General features: G+C 45.8%; 1 protein-coding gene across 1 annotated transcript in view; it reads left to right on the forward strand.

Annotated features, from left to right (window-relative positions):
* kif21b (kinesin family member 21B) overlaps positions 1-19,214 on the forward strand; it is a gene marked incomplete at both ends in the record, with an annotated part of 75,653 nt that overhangs the window by 9,869 nt on the left and 46,570 nt on the right. The window contains 6 exons of the mRNA XM_079218658.1: positions 15,795-16,017; positions 16,478-16,660; positions 17,106-17,255; positions 17,536-17,661; positions 17,773-17,958; positions 18,184-18,299. Of these exons, the coding sequence (XP_079074784.1) occupies positions 15,795-16,017; positions 16,478-16,660; positions 17,106-17,255; positions 17,536-17,661; positions 17,773-17,958; positions 18,184-18,299 (984 nt within the window). The remainder of the gene's footprint in view (positions 1-15,794; positions 16,018-16,477; positions 16,661-17,105; positions 17,256-17,535; positions 17,662-17,772; positions 17,959-18,183; positions 18,300-19,214) is intronic.

Below are 19,214 nucleotides of genomic sequence, written 5' to 3' on the forward strand. Positions count from 1 at the left end.
TTTGAAGAGAACAAACATGTGTGTGCATGTTCCTGACAGAAAGCATGGTCTGCAGCCAGCGAACAGAGTGGGAACACAAAGGCTTTTGGCCTCTGTGTTGAACTTTATCATCCACATATGGCACCATGCACAGGTGTGTGTGTGTGTGTGTGTGTGTGTGTGTGTGTGTGTGTGTGTGTGTGTGTGTGTGTGTGTGTGTGTGTGTGTGTGTGTGCGCGCGCCTGCTGTCTATCTTCGTCTCCACTGTGAGGTAACTTTCCTTCACACAGGTCAGTGTATGAAAACATGATTTTGGAAACCAGCGGGCCTTCAGAGCCGCATGCAGCACATCCACATGCAGCACATCCACATGCAGCACATCTACATGCAGCACATCTACATGCAGCACATCTACATGCAGCACATCCACATGCAGCACATCCACATGCAGCACATCTACATGCAGCACATCTACATGCAGCACATCTACATGCAGCACATCTACATGCAGCACATCCACATGCAGCACATCCACATGCAGCACATCCACATGCAGCACATCTACATGCAGCACATCTACATGCAGCACATCCACATGCAGCACATCTACATGCAGCACATCTACATGCAGCACATCTACATGCAGCACATCCGCATGCAGCACATCTACATGCAGCACATCCGCATGCAGCACATGGTCTTTATTACGGACTTCTTGTTGGCGCTTTCTTTCCCCTTTGATCTCTTCATGAGCCCTCCTGGCTCCACCCTCTCGGTGCCACCGCTGTTATTTACTGTCGCACCAATTCATGGCGACGCTGTGAACTAGTTTGTGGTCATCAGTTGAGTAAATCACTCTCCAGCTTCTAGTATCGACTGCAACTGCACACGAAGAAGCACTTTAGCTAAAAGCATCCAGTACCATAAAGAAGCGATGTTATCGTCCTGCCTGTGCTTCCTGTTTCAGACGTGGAGTTCATTATAATCAAGCAGAAACGTCTCGCACCTCGCTGGCCCTGAGGCCGTCATGAGGAGGCAGGAAGCTAATTAGATGCGGTCTGCCGCCCCTCCCCCATGCAGCAGCAGACAGGGGGAAGTGGGGATTGACCCAGAATCGACTCCGATGAAGCGCGATGATGAGAGATGCTCAACTCACTTTGAATGAAGGTCACTGGTCTGACACGGGGAGAAGTTAGTTCCTCTGAGTGAAGCGCTTTATAGCACTCATTCACTTTATAGACGTTAATATGAGGAGAGTTTGGTGTGAGGCTCAGACAGTAAATCTAATCCGTGGAGGTCCTTCACCGCTCTGTTGTGCTACATGCGTGTCCCTCTACCACGGTACTCACGTGATATTTAAGACCTGAAACCGTTCCCACTGTCCCACTCTGGAGTCATGGCTTCACTTCCCATTCCAGCTGAAAGCTGCTGGTTTGTTGTCACGTGGATTCATCGTGTTGATTTCCACGAGGCAACGAGCCGAGAGCCGAGTGTAGACCTGAACCCCGATGAGGACGGGTCTCTGAGCCGAGTGTAGACCTGAACCCCGATGAGGACGGGTCTCTGAGCCGAGTGTAGACCTGAACCCCGATCAGGACGGGTCTCTGAAGGAGTTCCTGAGTGGACCGGTCATGCAGGACGTCTCTGGGCTAGGAGTCCGGCTCCGTGAAGGAAGACTCGTGGATGAACACGGAGCGCTGACACAAGCGGTCAAACCAATGTGCACCATGTGTGTGATCCCTGTGGCCTCTCTGTGTGTGTGTGTGTGTGTGTGTGTGTGTGTGTGTGTGTGTGTGTGTGTGTGTGTGTGTGTGTGTGTGTGTGTGTGTGTGTGTGAGAGAGAGAGAGCGTGAGAGCCCTGTGGCCTCGGGCCGCCGGTCTGTGAGGTGAGGGCCGGGACGGGTTAAGTAAGTGTGTGTGTGTGTGTGTGTGTGTGTGTGGTAATAGATAGACAGATAGATCTTTGTTCCAGGTCATCACTCTTCTGGCTTTCTTCTTGTCCTTCATTGTTTTTAGGATGTTTTTCAATGTGTGACCAAAAGAACACTTTTTAGGAATGTTTGTCATTTTACTATCATTTTACTATTATAGTCTATATTTTTACTCTTGAAAAAAAAATATAGGGGAAAAAAATACTGTTTGTACCCCTCTCTGTGACACACACACACACACACACACACACACACACACACACACACACACACACACACACACACACACACACACACACACACACACGATCTGGTGGAGCTTGGTGTTGGGGACCCGGAGGAGCGAGTGGTGTGTGGATGTGAGGGTGTGGGTGCAGGTTTGGGGGGTGAGTTCTTGTAGGGAGGTGCATGTCCATTTCTGCACCCATGGGTGAGTAGTAGGACTTTGGAGTCAATCCAGAATGAGACATGATGTTATTGTGTAATATGACCGGATGAGTTGCTTCAACATTGCATTATAACTTATACATGCACAGCTTTTAGTCTGAATGTAGTTAAAAAAAGATACTTTTCAGTGACTTGTTTAATAAATGGAGACCGTGTGTGCAGAGCGCTGTGAGGTTTTATGAGCAGTTGAGCCTGCAGTGTTTGTGTAGCCAACAGACCACCAGCAGTCTGTAAGGAGCAGTTAGCATGCATCCTGCAGCATTCTGGGTAACCACGTGTAAACCACACACAGACTGAGGCTTAAAGGGCAACACCTTCAGCCTGTTAGAGTTCATCAGAAGAACATTACAGATGACTTTGACCTGCAGGACATCACAACATTCTCCAGTTTTTAGTGAAATATTCTCTATGTGGAGGACGTAGTAACATAAATAAATGATATGAATAGTTTCTGTCACATTCATGTAATGTGCTGTAACTCTGTTACGTTGTTCATTCTGGTCACATGACATCTATTGCTCTGTCCATCCAGGAGAGGGATCCTCCTCTGTTGCTCTATGAAGGTTCTCCCTGTTTCCCGGTGAAAGGGTTGTTACTCTCTTTATTGGGGAGTTGTTCCTGATCCGGTGTGAGGTCCCGGGTCAGGATGTTATGTTACAGACTGTAAAGCCCTCTGAGGAAAATTTGTATTTATGATGTTGGGCTATATAAAATAAACTGAATTAAATTGAAAAAAATGCGTAAGGCTTGAAAAAGCATGTATTTACTGATAAACAGTGTGTGTTGTTTTGCACCGATATTAATCTGTCAGACAGTAGAGGCAGCCGCTCAGTGTCAGGACACAGGGCCGCTGGAGCTCAGCAGTCACTGCACAAAGGAATGTGTTGTGTGAGGACGGGGTCAACACTTGTCTTTCTGCTGAGTGCTTAATAATAATAATAATAATAATAATAATAATGATCTCAATGAGGATATTCAGTTCCCCCTCCTCCTGGTGTTGCTGCCCACGTGGAGAGGAGAGAGTCTGAAATGAAGGTTTAGTCTTTGGTCCTGTAAAATATATGTTCAGATCCTGGGAGGTGGTGTGGGGAATAAGGTCCGGAGTCCAAAAAGAGTTATACTAATAATTATTTAATAAAAGAATGATGACAGAACAGCTTATGCAAACCCGATCGGGCCCCTCCTTCCTCAACGAACTCCAGACCGCAGGTCTCGTCCAGTCACGTGGGGATTAAAAAGGGCCGCTCTTCTTGCTCACGAGTTAGTTATAGGTCTCATTCACAGAGCTTAAGGCCACTCATTGGTTAGTTCTACGGCATGTGATTGGCTAAAAGTCCCACAGGGGCGGAGTCTCTCTTGGCACAGGTTTTGAAGATGGCTCCATAACATTCATGTTTTCCGGTACCTGAAGTCCTCACTCCGCCCTCCTGTGTTTACGAACGCACTATTTGACCTAGACCAGGGGTCGGCAACCCGCGGCTCCGAAGCCGCATGCGGCTCTTTAGCCCGTCTGTTGCGGCTCTTTAGCTCGTCTGTTGCGGCTCTTTAGCTCGTCTGTTGCGGCTCTTTAGCTCGTCTGTTGCGGCTCTTTAGCTCGTCTGTTGCGGCTCTTTAGCTCGTCTGTTGTGGCTCTTTAGCTCGTCTGTTGCGGCTCTTTAGCTCGTCTGTTGCGGCTCTTTAGCTCGTCTGTTGCGGCTCTTTAACTCGTCTGTTGCGGCTCTTTAGTCCGTCTGTTGCGGCTCTTTAGTCCGTCTGTTGCGGCTCTTTAGCTCGTCTGTTGCGGCTCTTTAGCTCGTCTGTTGCGGCTCCCTGAGGCTTTGACAAAAAAATAAATAAAAATTTTTTTTTTTTTGCCCAGTGGAAAAACTTTTAAAGGGAAGTCCTCTTATCTTGGAGTTTTAGGTGATATTGTGTCACTGAAAATAAATGTTTAAACCTTTCTTTCACTAAATGTGCGTCACGCCCTGCAGCTGCTCCTCGTGACTCAGAGCCCCGCCCTCGCGTGCAGAAGAGCGATTCCTCAACTGCTGCAGCAAACTGAGTAAAGTAGATCTACTTTCAGGAAGTGGATCACGTCTCCAGACTCCACTCCTGCTGCTGGTTCTGTGTCGGCTCATGAGACACCGAGGCGTCCGCTAGTAAACACGGATCCGTCCTCCGTTTGCGGTGCTCTAGTGAGGAGGACGCTCAGTGTAAACGTAGCAAAAGATATGCGTTTAAAATGTAAAGCTCAGTGAGGAGGACAGGTATAACCTGCTACCTGCAGTTACAGGACTAACACTCTACCACATGAGCCACACGTATAGATAGACCTGAAGGGCTGTATAGTGGTGTTTTTAATTAACCTTAATGTAGCCGACACATGACTATTTTTTGTTTGATAGTTATAAACAGGTATTATAGCAATACAATGTAAAAAAAATTCTTTATTCTTGTTCTATAATTTCATAAATACAACAAATTATAGTTTTTGTATATATAATATGACTATATATAAAACTTCAGAAGCTGTGATATCAAATCATTTTTGCGGCTCCAGACAATTTTTTTTTGGTGGAAAAAGGTCAAAATGGCTCTTTGGATACGAAAGGTTGCTGACCCCTGTTCTAGAAGGAATTGTTATTCAGTTTTATATGTTGCAACTGATGAGACTACAGCTTTCAGTCATCCTTCCACAGACTCTCTTTACCTCCCCCACTGCGCCTGATAAGAACAGTAGAGATTCCCCAGACCACAGGTGGTCCAGTCCCCTTTCTTCTTAAAACCAAATGCTCCCTTGTAAAACCCCCGACCACATTCTATGTGTAAATTACCATGTGACCCTCAGCATACTAGTGGCTCTGTGACCTGATAAACAATAATTCATCCTAAGCATTGCAATGTACACATGGACATCATTACACAGTAATAAAAATGACCTTAATATGCATACAATTACAAATCCCTCATAATAATATTCCTTATTAATTATCATATTTCATGCATTGTAATGTACACACAAACAACTTATTTAACCCAGCCATTGTATTATGTCATCTGACAGTAACTCTGCATAAAAACTCCACAAAGATTCCAGACTGGACCAATCTGTGACGTTGTCATAAACCCAAAGCAACAGCATGCCAGTACAATGGCACCTGAGGAGCCGCTGATAGTTATCTCTTTGCACATTACTCATCATTGGAGATATTGTTCCTGTTGAGACAGAAAGAATAAGCTTATTGGATTCGTTTGGAAAATCCATCTTTTGTGTGCAGAACACAACAAGAGTTCTGCTTCACAGACACACGGCAGGTGAATAAGTATTGAACACGCCACCATTTGTCTCAGTAAATATATTTCTAAAAGAGCTATTGACATGTTCACCAGATGTCGGTCACAACCCAGGTAATCACACATACCAAGAAAACCAAACCAAGACGTTCAGAAAGTTATGTGTAATGAAATGTCCCTCTGCCATAACTCTTGTGAGGAGCATCTGGTCATGGCCGGTTTATGCTGAAATTATGTTTGTTTCACTTCCGGATTATGAACCCAACAATGCTCACTGGAACATTTAGAAATCCTTCTGTAACCAATGCATCAGTATGTTGCAACAATAAGAAAATCTATGGAGAGAACTAAAGATCAGAGTTCATACAAGAGGCTTCAAGACCGTTGTGTTTGTCGTTACCAACAAAGGCTTTTGTACCAAGTATGAAATACAAGCATTAAATGCATTGCAGTAAACGTGTTCAATATTTTTCCCTGTCATTCCATTTTATTACACATAACTTAATTTCTGAACGTTTTAGTTTGGTTTTCTTTGTATGTCTGGATTACCTGGGTTGCGACCGACATCTGGTGAACATGTCAATAGCTCTTTTATAAATATATTTACTGAGCAAAATGGTGACGTGTTCAATACTTATTTTACCGCTGCATGCACGTGACATGAATCAGAAGAATTACTGTGTGTGGGATGGGACAGGGAAGGAAACAACGAGATTGGTTCTGATCCACATGAATGAGAGGATCTTTGGAGACTTGGACACTGATCTGAGATCAGTGCATCGTGATCCTCCAAACCAAATCAATTGTTATTTAAAGATCCTTCAACCCGGATCAGTGTGTCACCTGGACGGCTCTGAGTCTCCAGCGGTCATGTGATGGAGGAGGAGGCTGTGTGTTTGCTTTTGAAACACAATGCGACCAGATGATGGATATGTGTATTTTCCCATGATATGTGATGGATTGAAACAGGAAGTGAGGCGGTTAGTCTGGGCTGTTATCAGGAGACAGGAAGTGGAACCCTCTGCTGCTTCAGTCAAGCGTCCTCCTCATACTCTTGTTTTCACTGGCAACACACGGCGTGAAGCAGCAGAGGTGTGAGGACGAGGACACGAGCGAACAAAGAAGAGCAGAGGACGTTTTCCTGGACCGGGACGATAAAGAAAATAACAGGGAGGGGGAGGGGCCAGAGGAGGGGGAGGGGCCACGCTGGAACGAGATGAGAACCTGAAGAGAGTCGATGAGGTCCTCTGATAAATGGACTAAGGAAAGAAAACCAGGACGCATGGGCTGGCGTGTGTGTGTGTGTGTGTGTGTGTGTGTGTGTGTGCGTGTGCGTGTGCGTGTGCTAACTCTACTGGGACTCTGGGCTTGATGGTAACCGCCGTGGTTATTTTCAGGCTTCTGATTGGACAGTTGTTGAGGTGCAGGGTTAACGTAACGTATAATGAGTAGTAGGCATGGACCACGATCCAGATAACCACGATCCATGGCAGCAGACAGGCCCGGCGCTATGAGCGGGCCTTGGGGTGCCGGGCCCGCCCTGGACGGACTGGTCTGTCAGTCACTTGTCACATGTAGTGCTGTGTGGTTCACCGGTTTCAAACTTCCATAGGGAATGAATTTAGGTTGCACATTGCCGTAACGACTGATGTCACTCTTCGGCAGGCAGCAACATAACATTTCACAGCATTAGCTCAAGGCGTAGCGGGAGGAGCTACTTATGTGTCAGGGGTAAGAGCTTCAGTTAAGGTTTCACATTTATAAACTTACACCGCCGAACTGCATGCTGGGTTGACCTGTCAAACTCCATCGCACAGGAGACTTCTTCATGATAAGTGGGCGAGCTTTACCCAGCATGCAGTTCGCGGGTGTAATTTCATAAATGTGCAACCCTGACTAAAGTTCCTACCCTGTCACGTAAGTAGCGCCCGCTGTGCCCTCAGCTGTATCCTGTGAAAATGAAATATTGCTGCCTCACAAAGTGCTAGTTGTTGTGCCTACGCACCACGGGTACGACGTGGCAGTAAAAAATAAAAGTGCCCCCCGGCAAATCCGTTCCTGGCGCTGTGCCTGGCAGGAGGCAGGACTAGTTCCAGACAGCCATGATCCATGGGCACTTGAGGCGAGGAAGCACAGAGGCTCCCGGAAAAAAAAGTAGATTTAGTAATGTGGATTGAAGAGACAATAATTTATCCAGAAGGAGAGAAAGAAGAGATGAAGAGGAGAGGAGGAGCGAACGAGGAAGAGAAGGAGAGAAGGAGCTCAGTGTATCCTAAGATGTCCCCCAGCTGTCTAGGCCTATAGCAGCATATCTAGGGGCTGGACCAGGTAAACCTGAGCCAGCCCTAAGTATAAACCTGAAACAGCTCTAACTATAAGCCTGAAACAGCCCTAACTATAAGCCTGAAACAGTCCTAACTATAAGCCTGAAACAGCCCTAACTATAAGCCTGAAACAGCCCTAACTATAAGCGCCATCAAAGAGGAAAGTCTTCAGTCTACTCTTAAATGAGGTGACTGCCTGCCCCCCGGACTGAAAGTGGAAGCTGATTCCACAGAAGAGGAGCCTGATAACTGAAAGCTCTAGCGCGCAACCTACTTTTTAACATTCTGGGAACCACAAGTAACCCTGCATTCAGTGAGCGTAATGCTCTCGTGGGGTAATATGGCACTATAAGCTCCTAAAGATATGATGGTGCATCACCAGTTAAGGCTTTGTAGGTGAGGAGAAGGATTTTAAATATGATTCTCGGTCTTACAGGAAGCCAGTGGCGAGCAGCTAGTACAGGAGTAATGTGATCTCTCTTCGTGTCCTCGTTAGTACACGAGCTGCAGCATAATGGATCAACTGGAGAGATCCAAGGGATTTACCGGAGCAGCCTGATAATACGGAGTTACAGTAATCCAGTCTTGAAGTAACAAATGCGTGGATCAATGTTTCTGCATCGCGTGGAGACAGGATGTGCCAGATCTTTGAGATGTTCCGTAGGTGAAAAAAGGCGGTCCTTGAGATCTGTTTCACGTGGGAGCCAAAGGACAGGTCCTGGTCAAAAATAACTCTGAGATTCCTTACGGTGGTGGTGGATGCCAGAGCGATGCCATCCAGAGAAACCATATCATCAGATACTTGATTTCTGAGGTGTTCTGGGCCGAGTAAAATAACTTCAGTCTTGTCGGAGTTCAGCAGCAGGAAGTTGCAGGTCATCCAGGTTTTGATGTCTTTAAGACACACTTGAAGTTTAGCGACCTGGTGGGTTTCATCTGGCTTGATCGACAGATATAGTTAAGTATCATCGGCATAACAGTGAAAGTTTATGGAGTGTTTCTGATCATATTGCCTAAAGGAAGCATATATAAGGTGAATAAAATTGGTCCAAGCACAGAACCTTGTGGAACTCCATGACGAACACCGGTGGTCATCGAGGCCTCATCGTTTACAAATACAAACTGAGATCGATCTGATAAATACGACTTAAACCAGCTTAGTGCTGTACCTTTTTAATACCAATCAACTGGTCTAGTCTCTGTAATAAGATGTCATGGTCAATGGTGTCAAACGCTGCACTAAGGTCTAACAAGACCAGTACAGAGACAAGTCCTTTATCTGCACTAAGGTCTAACAAGACCAGTACAGAGACAAGTCCTTTATCAGCACTAAGGTCTAACAAGACCAGTACAGAGACAAGTCCTTTATCTGCACTAAGGTCTAACAAGACCAGTACAGAGACAAGTCCTTTATCTGCACTAAGGTCTAACAAGACCAGAACAGAGACAAGTCCTTTATCTGCACTAAGGTCTAACAAGACCAGAACAGAGACAAGTCCTTTATCTGCACTAAGGTCTAACAAGACCAGACCAGAGACAAGTCCTTTATCTGCACTAAGGTCTAACAAGACCAGACCAGAGACAAGTCCTTTATCAGCACTAAGGTCTAACAAGACCAGAACAGAGACAAGTCCTTTATCAGCACTAAGGTCTAACAAGACCAGTACAGAGACAAGTCCTTTAGCAGCACTAAGGTCTAACAAGACCAGAACAGAGACAAGTCCTTTATCTGCACTAAGGTCTAACAAGTACAGAGACAAGTCCTTTATCAGCACTAAGGTCTAACAAGTACAGAGACAAGTCCTTTATCAGCACTAAGGTCTAACAAGTACAGAGACAAGTCCTTTAGCAGCACTAAGGTCTAACAAGACCAGAACAGAGACAAGTCCTTTATCTGCACTAAGGTCTAACAAGTACAGAGACAAGTCCTTTATCAGCACTAAGGTCTAACAAGACCAGTACAGAGACAAGTCCTTTATCAGCACTAAGGTCTAACAAGTACAGAGACAAGTCCTTTATCTGCACTAAGGTCTAACAAGACCAGAACAGAGACAAGTCCTTTATCAGCACTAAGGTCTAACAAGACCAGAACAGAGACAAGTCCTTTATCAGCACTAAGGTCTAACAAGACCAGAGACAAGTCCTTTATCAGCACTAAGGTCTAACAAGACCAGTACAGAGACAAGTCCTCAGCACATAATGGGCTGTACTGTTTTCCAGGTTGGATGTGAAAGACTAAGAACAAGGCTTTCAAATGAGTTGCAGTTCAATCCAGGTTTAGGACCCATTAACAGACCCGAGTCAAAGATGGCAGCTACTCCACCTCCTCGGCCGGTGCCTCGAGGAATGTGCATATTAACATGATTTGGAGGAGTAGATTCATTTAGGCTGACATACTCCTCATGTCTCAGCCAGGCTTCAGTAAGACACAACACATCAATATCATTATCTGATATTAATTAATTTACTAATACAGCTTTAAAGATCTAATATTTAGTCCACACTTAACTCTCCTATCGTGTTGCACTTTTGCATTAGTGGTGTTAACCTTTATGAGGTTATTTTCTATAACTCCTCTTTTGGTTACTTTTAATTTAATTAGTTTAAGTGGCCGTGGGACAGACACAATCTCTATAGAGTAAATGTGGGCAGCCGCCCTAAAGAAAAGAGGGAATGCAGAGAAGGGTGTAAGACTACAACTCTGCTTCTGCTTCCTGGTCTGTCATGTACGAGGTCGACCAATAAACTTGGTCATATTTGCAGAAAGGAGATCCGCTCCATCCGAAGTGGGATGGATGCCGTCACCCCTAATCAGACCTGGGTTTCCCCGGAAAGACCTCCAGTTATCTACGAAGCCCACATTGTTTGCTGGACACCACGTGACAACCAGCGGTGGAAAGCTGACATGCGGCTATACATCTCATCCGTCACCGTGTTCGGGAGCGGGCCAGAGAAAACTACGGAGTCCGCCATTGTTTTGGCGTTTATGATTTCCTCTCAACATGTTTGTTTACTTTATGAGATTTGCTGTAAATGTCAAGAAGGTCGTGAGGTCACGCTGCAGATTACCTCTCTCTCAAGGTGTGTGTGTGTGTGTGTGTGTGTGTGTGTGTGTGTGTGTGTGTGTGTGTGTGTGTGTGTGTGTGTGTGTGTGTGTGTTGCTCACCAGGACTCTGTTTCGTCTTCAGGCTATTTAAACCTGTTAGTGTGCAAAGATGAGAAAAGATAAATCCTTAATTTGCCGCATCAGGGATCCACAATCTGGTTCTCTTTGTTTTCAGACTCACACACTCTTTTAGTTTCAGTGTTGAGGGCTATTTTTAGCTGCTAGGGGTGTGTGTGTGTGTGTGTGTGTGTGTGTGTGTGTGTGTGTGTGTGTGTGTGTGTGTGTGTGTGTGTGTGTGTGTGTGTGTGTGTGTGTGTGTGTGTGTGTGTGTGTGTGTGTGTGTGTGTGTGTGTGTGTGTGTGTGTTGGCTGTTCCGATCAATGTTTTGGATCCCATCCTTTGTTTGCTCAGCTGCTTAAATGTTCCTCAGCTGAGCCGTGGTGTGATCACGAGTGAGTGTGTGTGTGTGTGTGTGTGTGTGTGTGTGTGTGTGTGTGTGTGTGTGAGAGAGAATTGATTATTTATAGCTGTTCCATTTCTTCTCCCTGTGGAACACTGACAGGCTGTGTGTGTGTGTGTGTGTGTGTGTGTGTTCTCGTTTGATGTACTTGTCTTGAGAATGCTTTACTCTGAATGTAGACGTCTATATTTTATCTTGCAATACTTTGGTTTTGATTGTTTATTTTGGTGTCTCTCATCTTTTCGATGAATTATCATTAATGTATAAGCTGTCAGACAGTCCCAGCTGATGTCTTTACATTTCTCGTTTTGTCTGAGTCCAACGTATGAATATTGAGAAATGGTGGTGCCTTACAGAGAGCTGCAATGATACTTAAATACTTTGTTTAAATCACCAGCCCACTCTATACTGTATACTTTTCTTTATTTCATTTAAATGTCAAGTGTTACACCTGGAAATATTACACACAAAAGAATTATGTAAACAAGGAGAGAAGAATGACCTCACGCACACACACACTCATAGAGCGCTCTCCTCCTGCCATGTCCCCTTTATGTTGATAGTTGGCTTAAACAGGACTTGTGTGGATGTTTTAACCTCCGTGTGAAGGTCACCTCCAGAGATGAAGGACTCGTCTGTCTGCAGCTGCTTCAGGTCACGCTCTGTTATGATGCTAGGAGGTGTTATTATACTATAACGTCTTTCATTCCTTCTGGAAGAGCCTCCTCAAGGCCTGAAAGAGGGCCAAGAAGTGCTGTTGTCAGGTGTGTGTGTGTGTGTGTGTGTGTGTGTGTGTGTGTGTGCGCTCAAAGGGGTGAGATTGCTTGTTTGCGTCGGACATGTTTTTTAAGTGAATGCAGCTGTATGAAGATGAAATCACATAGAGAAGCTGCTGGACGCCTCCCTCCTGTGCAGCACCATCACACCGTGTGGTAAAAGGAGTGTTGTGAGTGTGAGCACTGGGTGTGGCTCTTAATGCATATTTAAGAGGAACCATGTGTGAGCTGAGCATGGCACATTAGGGTGTGTGTGTGTGTGTGTGTGTGTGTGTGTGTGTGTGTGTGTGTGTGTGTGTGTGTGTGTGTGTGTGTGTGTGTGTGTGTGTGTGTGTGTGTGTGTGTGTGTGTGTGTGTGTGTGTGCATCCCAGAGGGAGCCTGTGGCGTGAGTTCCCGGGGGACTTGATTTGCCCCCCTGGAGACGGCCCTGGGTGGTGACTGAGTGAGGGCTCCATGCTGCCGGCTCTCTGCCTCCATGCAGCCGGCTCTCTGCCTCCATGCAGCCAGCTCTCTGCCTCCATGCAGCCGGCTCTCTGCCTCCATGCAGCCGGCTCTCTGTCTCCATGCAGCCGGCTCTCTGCCTCCATGCAGCCGGCTCTCTGCCTCCATGCAGCCGGCTCTCTGCCTCCATGCTGCCGGCTCTCTGTCTCCATGCTGCCTCCTCTGCAGCTCAGAGATCACCTCCCACTGCGTCCTCCTCGCAGCGCTGAGAGTACAAGAGTAACAGTCATGTGACACATCTTGTTTAATGGACATTGCGTAAACTCTGCAGTGTTTCCTTCCAGCGCTGCAAGGCAAGTTTATGTGAAGCACATGTCAACAACAAGGCTTCAACAAGTGCTTCACATAAAACCAAAGCATTGAAACATAATGCAGAAGAAAACAAGATTTAAAACAGTTAAGAAAATTCATTAAAACATTAAAAAACAGTCAAAAAGAAAAAAGTTGAATGAAAGTTGCAGTGCAGTTTTAGCGATAAGATGCAGTAGTGGGATGCATACATTGATAAATCAATGAATCTGGTAGACCCGTCCCAGACGACCTGAGGGTCAGGATGGTTTATAAGGTAGCAGCAGATCACAAACATACTTAGGCCCTAAACCATTCAGTGCTTTATAAACCAGCAGCAGGATTTTAAAGTCAATTCTTTGTTTGACAGGGAGCCAGTGCAAAGACCTCAGAACTGGAGTGATGTGATCCACTTTCCTGGTCTTAGTGAGGACTCCAGCTGCAGCGTTCTGAATCAGCTGCAGCTTTCTGATTGACTTTTTACAGAGGCCTGTGAACACACCGTTACAGTAGTCAAGTCTACTGAAGATAAATGGCCTGTGAACACACCGTTACAGTAGTCAAGTCTACTGAAGATAAATGACCTGTGAACACACCGTTACAGTAGTCAAGTCTACTGAAGATAAATGCATGGACAAGTTTCTCCAGATCCTGTTGAGACATAAGTCCTCTAACCCTTGATATATTCTTCAGGTGGTAGTAGGCTGATTTTGTAATTGTCTTGATATGGCTGTTCAGGTTGAGGTCTGAATCCATGGTGATATAGTTATGTTACCAGCCCTTGTATGGGACTATAGTCCCCTGGTGATATAGTTATGTAGAGTTGTGTGTCATCTGCATAATTATGATAACACACTTTGTTGTTTTTCATAATCTGAGCCAGTGGAAGCATGTAGATGTTGAACAGAAGAGGCCCCAGTATTGAACCTTGGGGAACACCACATGTCATCCTAGTCATCTCTGATGTGTAATTAGCTACCGACACAAAGTATTGTCGGTCCTTCAAGTAGGATTCAAACCAGTTAAGTGCTGCGCCAGAGAGTCCTACCAGACTTCAGTCTGTCTAGTAGTATGTCATGATCAACCGTGACGAATGCAGCACTGAGATCAGTAATACTAAGACTGAGGTTCTGCTATTGTCTGCTGTCCTCAGTGCTGCAGCAGGAGTGCAACGTGTCACTTCTTCTTCAGCAGCGATGCCTGCCAGGCTTTCAGCCGCCAAACAAGACACTAAATGAGCCTACCTTTAAGTGCTCGGCCCTCATTCTGTCACTGAGTTCAATGATGTTCAGACGCGTTCCTTTAGAGTTTAAACTCATCAAATCAGGGATTATTTTACAGCTGGGATGCAAGGTGAAGGCAATTAACTGCAATGAACTTCCTGTCAGGACAGAAAGCCCAGCGGTCTGAGAGGATTAGCAGCTGCTGATGACGTATCATCTTCATGCTCTCCTTCCTGCAGCTCCTCCCACAGCGGTCCTGTTCATGGCTCTTACTCATTGGGTACACTTTCTAAATCAGCAGCACAAACAAACGCTGTGAGTCTGAGCGTTGTCCCCGGGCTGCTCTTCTGGGACTGACTGTTCACTTCCTCTCTGTAAAGTGAAGCAATGCCTCGTTTGTCTCTGTGCATCACGCCACCGTCTGCAGCACCAGTCAATCAAACGCATGCTCATGTTAATGCCCTCTGGATGAAGGGTGGTGCGGTGGGTAAAGATCATCTATATGGATACTGTTCTCTGTGGAGACGCCTAGTTTCACAGATCTGTTGATTAATTCATTGAATCCATTAGTCGAGAGTGTTAATAATCCAGTAAGTTGTTCTTTGGCCGAGTCGACCCGTCTGCCACCGCTGGGTTGGAGATGGGAGGGTGAGCGTGTGACTGTCAGCTGACCTTGAAGTTAGGGTGTATTCTCCTCCTTGAGTATGAAGTTAGGGTGTATTCTCCTCCTTGAGTATGAAGTTAGGGTGTATTCTCCTCCTTGAGTATGAAGTTAGGGTGTATTCTCCTCCTTGAGTATGAAGTTAGGGTGTATTCTCCTCCTTGAGTATGAAGTTAGGGTGTATTCTCCTCCTTGAGTATGAAGTTAGGGTGTATTCTCCTCCTTGAGTATGAAGTTAGGGTGTATTCTCCTCCTTGAGGCACCCAAAGGTCCATCAGGAACTTTCCCTTCTGAAGAACTGGATCCATCTGAGTGTGTTTAGCGACGTGACCTCTGTAGTCTGCGGCTACATGCTATTAGCAGCTACAAGCAAACACACACACATCCGTACAGTGAAGTGAATTGCATTGTGGGTAATGTAGACAGCAGCTTTTTGACAATATATGGAACATAAAATAATTATCTCTGGTGTCTCTTTGATCCTTTACAAGAACTGACAATGTCAGAGGATATGATGCTACATTTAATAATCTGTGGATCAGATTATGTTATAATGATATTATCATAGTAATAGTAGTAATACTTTACTAGTAATACTTTATAGTTCCACGATAAAATACGTCATTCTCCTAGAAACAGAAGAAAACAGAATACGTATTCTGTGATTTAACGTTTCCTATGATGAAGCATAATGTGTGTTAAAGGTCACATCTTCTGAAATGTGTTATTATTTTACAGATCCCCGTCTCCCCGTCCAGCCTGCCTCAGGTCTAAAAACCCTGAAACCCGTTTTACATTAGTAATGTCTGACTCTTCTCCTCCAGGATCCGTCCCCAGATGGCCAAGGAGAAGATCGAGGGCTGCCACGTGTGCACCCTGGTGACGCCCGGAGAGCCCCAGGTGCTGCTGGGTAAAGACAAGGCCTTCACCTACGACTTCGTGCTGGACACGGCCTCCGAGCAGCAGCACATCTACCGGGCCTGCGTGCACGAGCTCATCGAGGGCTGCCTGCAGGGCTACAACGCCACGGTGATCGCATACGGACAGGTGGGAGGAGGAGGCAGCTTCTCTGTGTGAAATAATGTTTAATAAGTTAGACATATATCGATGAAGAAAGCAAGAAGCAACCTGAATACCCCTCCAGTGGTGACACACACACACACACACCAACGTTAGACAGATCTCAAAAACACATCTGTCTTGGAACAATACAGGATTTCTTTTATTTTTCATATCCAGAGTGCAGCTGCAAAGCAAACAAAGCAAATTCAAACCCGTAGTCGAGGTGGTGACACTCATGCGATACACTTCTGTTCCAACTCTCATGTAGAATGTGTTTCAGTATTGTGTTGATTTGCTTTTACGTTTGATTGCTTCTCTGTTCAGTTCTCCTTGATTTAAATAAAGCTTCTTATTGGAACACTGATGATGACTTTACAACACGGTGCATTGAAGGTGAACTAAGCTGCTGCTCTTGACGTGTGATGCTTGATGAACTGTGTCTCAGACGGGCTCGGGGAAGACCTACACCATGGGCACGGGCTTCGACGTGGGCCTGGGCCCGCAGGACCAGGGCATCATCCCCCGGGCCGTCCACCAGCTGTTTGACGGGATCCAGACCCGCAGGGAGCGAGCCCAGGGGGCCGGGACCCAGCCGCCCGAGTTTAAAGTCAGCGCCCAGTTCCTGGAGGTGTGTGTGTGTGTGTGTGTGTGTGTGTGTGTGTGTGTGTGTGTGTGTGTGTGTGTGTGTGTGTGTGTGTGTGTGTGTGTGTGATCCAATTACTTTAATAATTTAATAAGATTTCTGTAATATAATTACAATCAAATATCTTTCTAGCGTTCTCTTATTTATGTATTAGTTCCCCGTCTGCTCTCTGCTGGACATGTGTTTGTTCTCAGGTCACAAGGTTATCTCTGTTGACGGATAACAGATGTGTGTGTGGGGGGGGGGGGGGGGGGGGGGGGGGGCAGCTGGGTTTTGGGCTGACCTCTGTGACCCTTGCCCTCTTTGGTGTGTAAATAAGAAACTGTGAGAACGGGATGTGACAAAGTGCTCAACACATCTCTAATAATACATAATAATTAATACATAACTCGATATATTATATAATATAATGATGTGTGTGATACTGCAGCTGTACAACGAAGAGGTCCTGGACTTGTTTGACGAAGCCAGAGATCCAGAGAACCGGAACCGGAAGTCCAACATTAAGATCCATGAAGACGCCGGCGGCAGCATCTACACCACTGGAGTCACGTCTCGCCTGGTGACCTCGGAGGAGGAGGTGTGTGTGTGTGTGTGTGTGTGTGTGTGTGTGTGTGTGTGTGTGTGTGTGTGTGTGTGTGTGTGTGTGTATCGTATCTGTCTCATCTGCAGTCATCCTTCTTACATTGATTCCATCTCTTTACGTAGAGTTTCTGTCCACAATTATATTCCGATACAGTTCCTCTCTTCTAGTGTGTGTTGGCCTAGAAGTCCTTTATGTCAGGCGCCTTAATCACGTGTGTGTGTGTGTGTGTGTGTGTGTGTGTGTGTGTGTGTGTGTGTGTGTGTGTGTGTTGCAGCTGCTGCAGTGCCTGAAGCACGGTGCTCTGTCCCGCACCACAGCCAGCACCCAGATGAACGCCACCAGCTCGCGCTCGCACGCCATCTTCACCATCCACCTGTGTCAGATGAGAGTGTGCCAGCAGGTGAGGGGGCGGGGCTTTAATTTAGGTTTGAAGCTGATGAAATAACTGATGTTTTAGTGGAAGACGTTCTCCACTCATGAAGTCATTTCCAGTTGTGCTCTGTCCTCCCAGCAGAACGGAGCAGGAGAAGCCGGTGGCGAGCAGAACGGCGTGGGATCCAGTCCCATCGCTCAGCCTGAGTTCGAGACCCTGATGGCCAAGTTCCACTTCGTGGATCTGGCCGGCTCCGAGAGGCTGAAACGCACCGGAGCGACCGGAGAGAGAGCCCGCGAAGGCATCTCCATCAACTGTGGACTGGTGTGTGTGTGTGTGTGTGTGTGTGTGTGTGTGTGTGTGTGTGTGTAATATAAAAAAAGGAGCTGTAAGAAAATGATTCCTCTGCTCTGAATATCGTATTGAGAACCTTTAAATGTCTGCATGTTAATTTATGTGTGTGTGTGTGTGTGTGTGTGTGTGTGTGTGTGTGTGTGTGTGTGTGTGTGTGTGTGTGTGCGTGCGTGCGTGCGTGCGTGCGTGTTGTAGCTGGCACTGGGAAATGTGATCAGTGCTTTAGGGGACCAGACCAAGAAGGGAGGCCACGTCCCGTACAGAGACTCCAAACTCACTCGTCTGCTGCAGGACTCACTGGGAGGCAACAGGTACACACACACACACACACATATACACACACACAAATACATATATATACACACACACAAACACAAATCAAATAATTTATGTTGTAAAAATAATGTATTTCTGTGATAATAAAAAAATTTGATCTTCAAAAGTCCATAAAAGTCTGTTCTCTATTTACTGACATTTAGTAGAAGATGATGTGTTGATAGAGCATCCTCGTTGTGTGTTTAAGAGAAGATGATGTGTTGATGATAGAGCATCCTCGTGGTGTGTTTAGTAGAAGATGATACGTTGATGATAGAGCATCCTCGTGGTGTGTTTAATAGAAGATGATGCGTTGATAATAGAGCGTCCTTGTGGTGTGTTTAATAGAAGATGATGCGTTGATAAGAGCGTCCTTGTGGTGTGTTTAATAGAAGATGATGCGTTGATAATAGAGCATCCTTGTGGTGTGTTTAGTAGAAGATGATACGTTGATGATAGAGCATCCTCGTGGTGTGTTTAATAGAAGATGATGCGTTGATAAGAGCGTCCTTGTGGTGTGTTTAATAGAAGATGATGCGTTGATAATAGAGCGTCCTTGTGGTGTGTTTAATAGAAGATGATGCGTTGATAAGAGCGTCCTTGTGGTGTGTTTAATAGAAGATGATGCGTTGATAATAGAGCATCCTTGTCGTGTGTTTAGTAGAAATGATGCATTGATAATGGAGCGTCCTCGTGGTGTGTTTAGAAGATGATGCGTTGATGATAGAGCGTCATAGATGAGTTGATGATAGAGCGTCCTCATGGTGTGTTTAATAGAAGATGATGTGTTGATGATAGAGCGTCCTCATGGTGTGTTTAGTAGACGATGATGCGTTGATAATAGAGGGTCCTTGTGGTGTGTTTAGTAGATGACGCGTTGGTGATAGAGCGTCCTCATGGTGTGTTTAGTA

Source organism: Taurulus bubalis, assembly GCF_910589615.1.
Source record: "Taurulus bubalis genome assembly, chromosome: 5".
NCBI classification, from domain to species: domain Eukaryota; kingdom Metazoa; phylum Chordata; class Actinopteri; order Perciformes; family Cottidae; genus Taurulus; species Taurulus bubalis.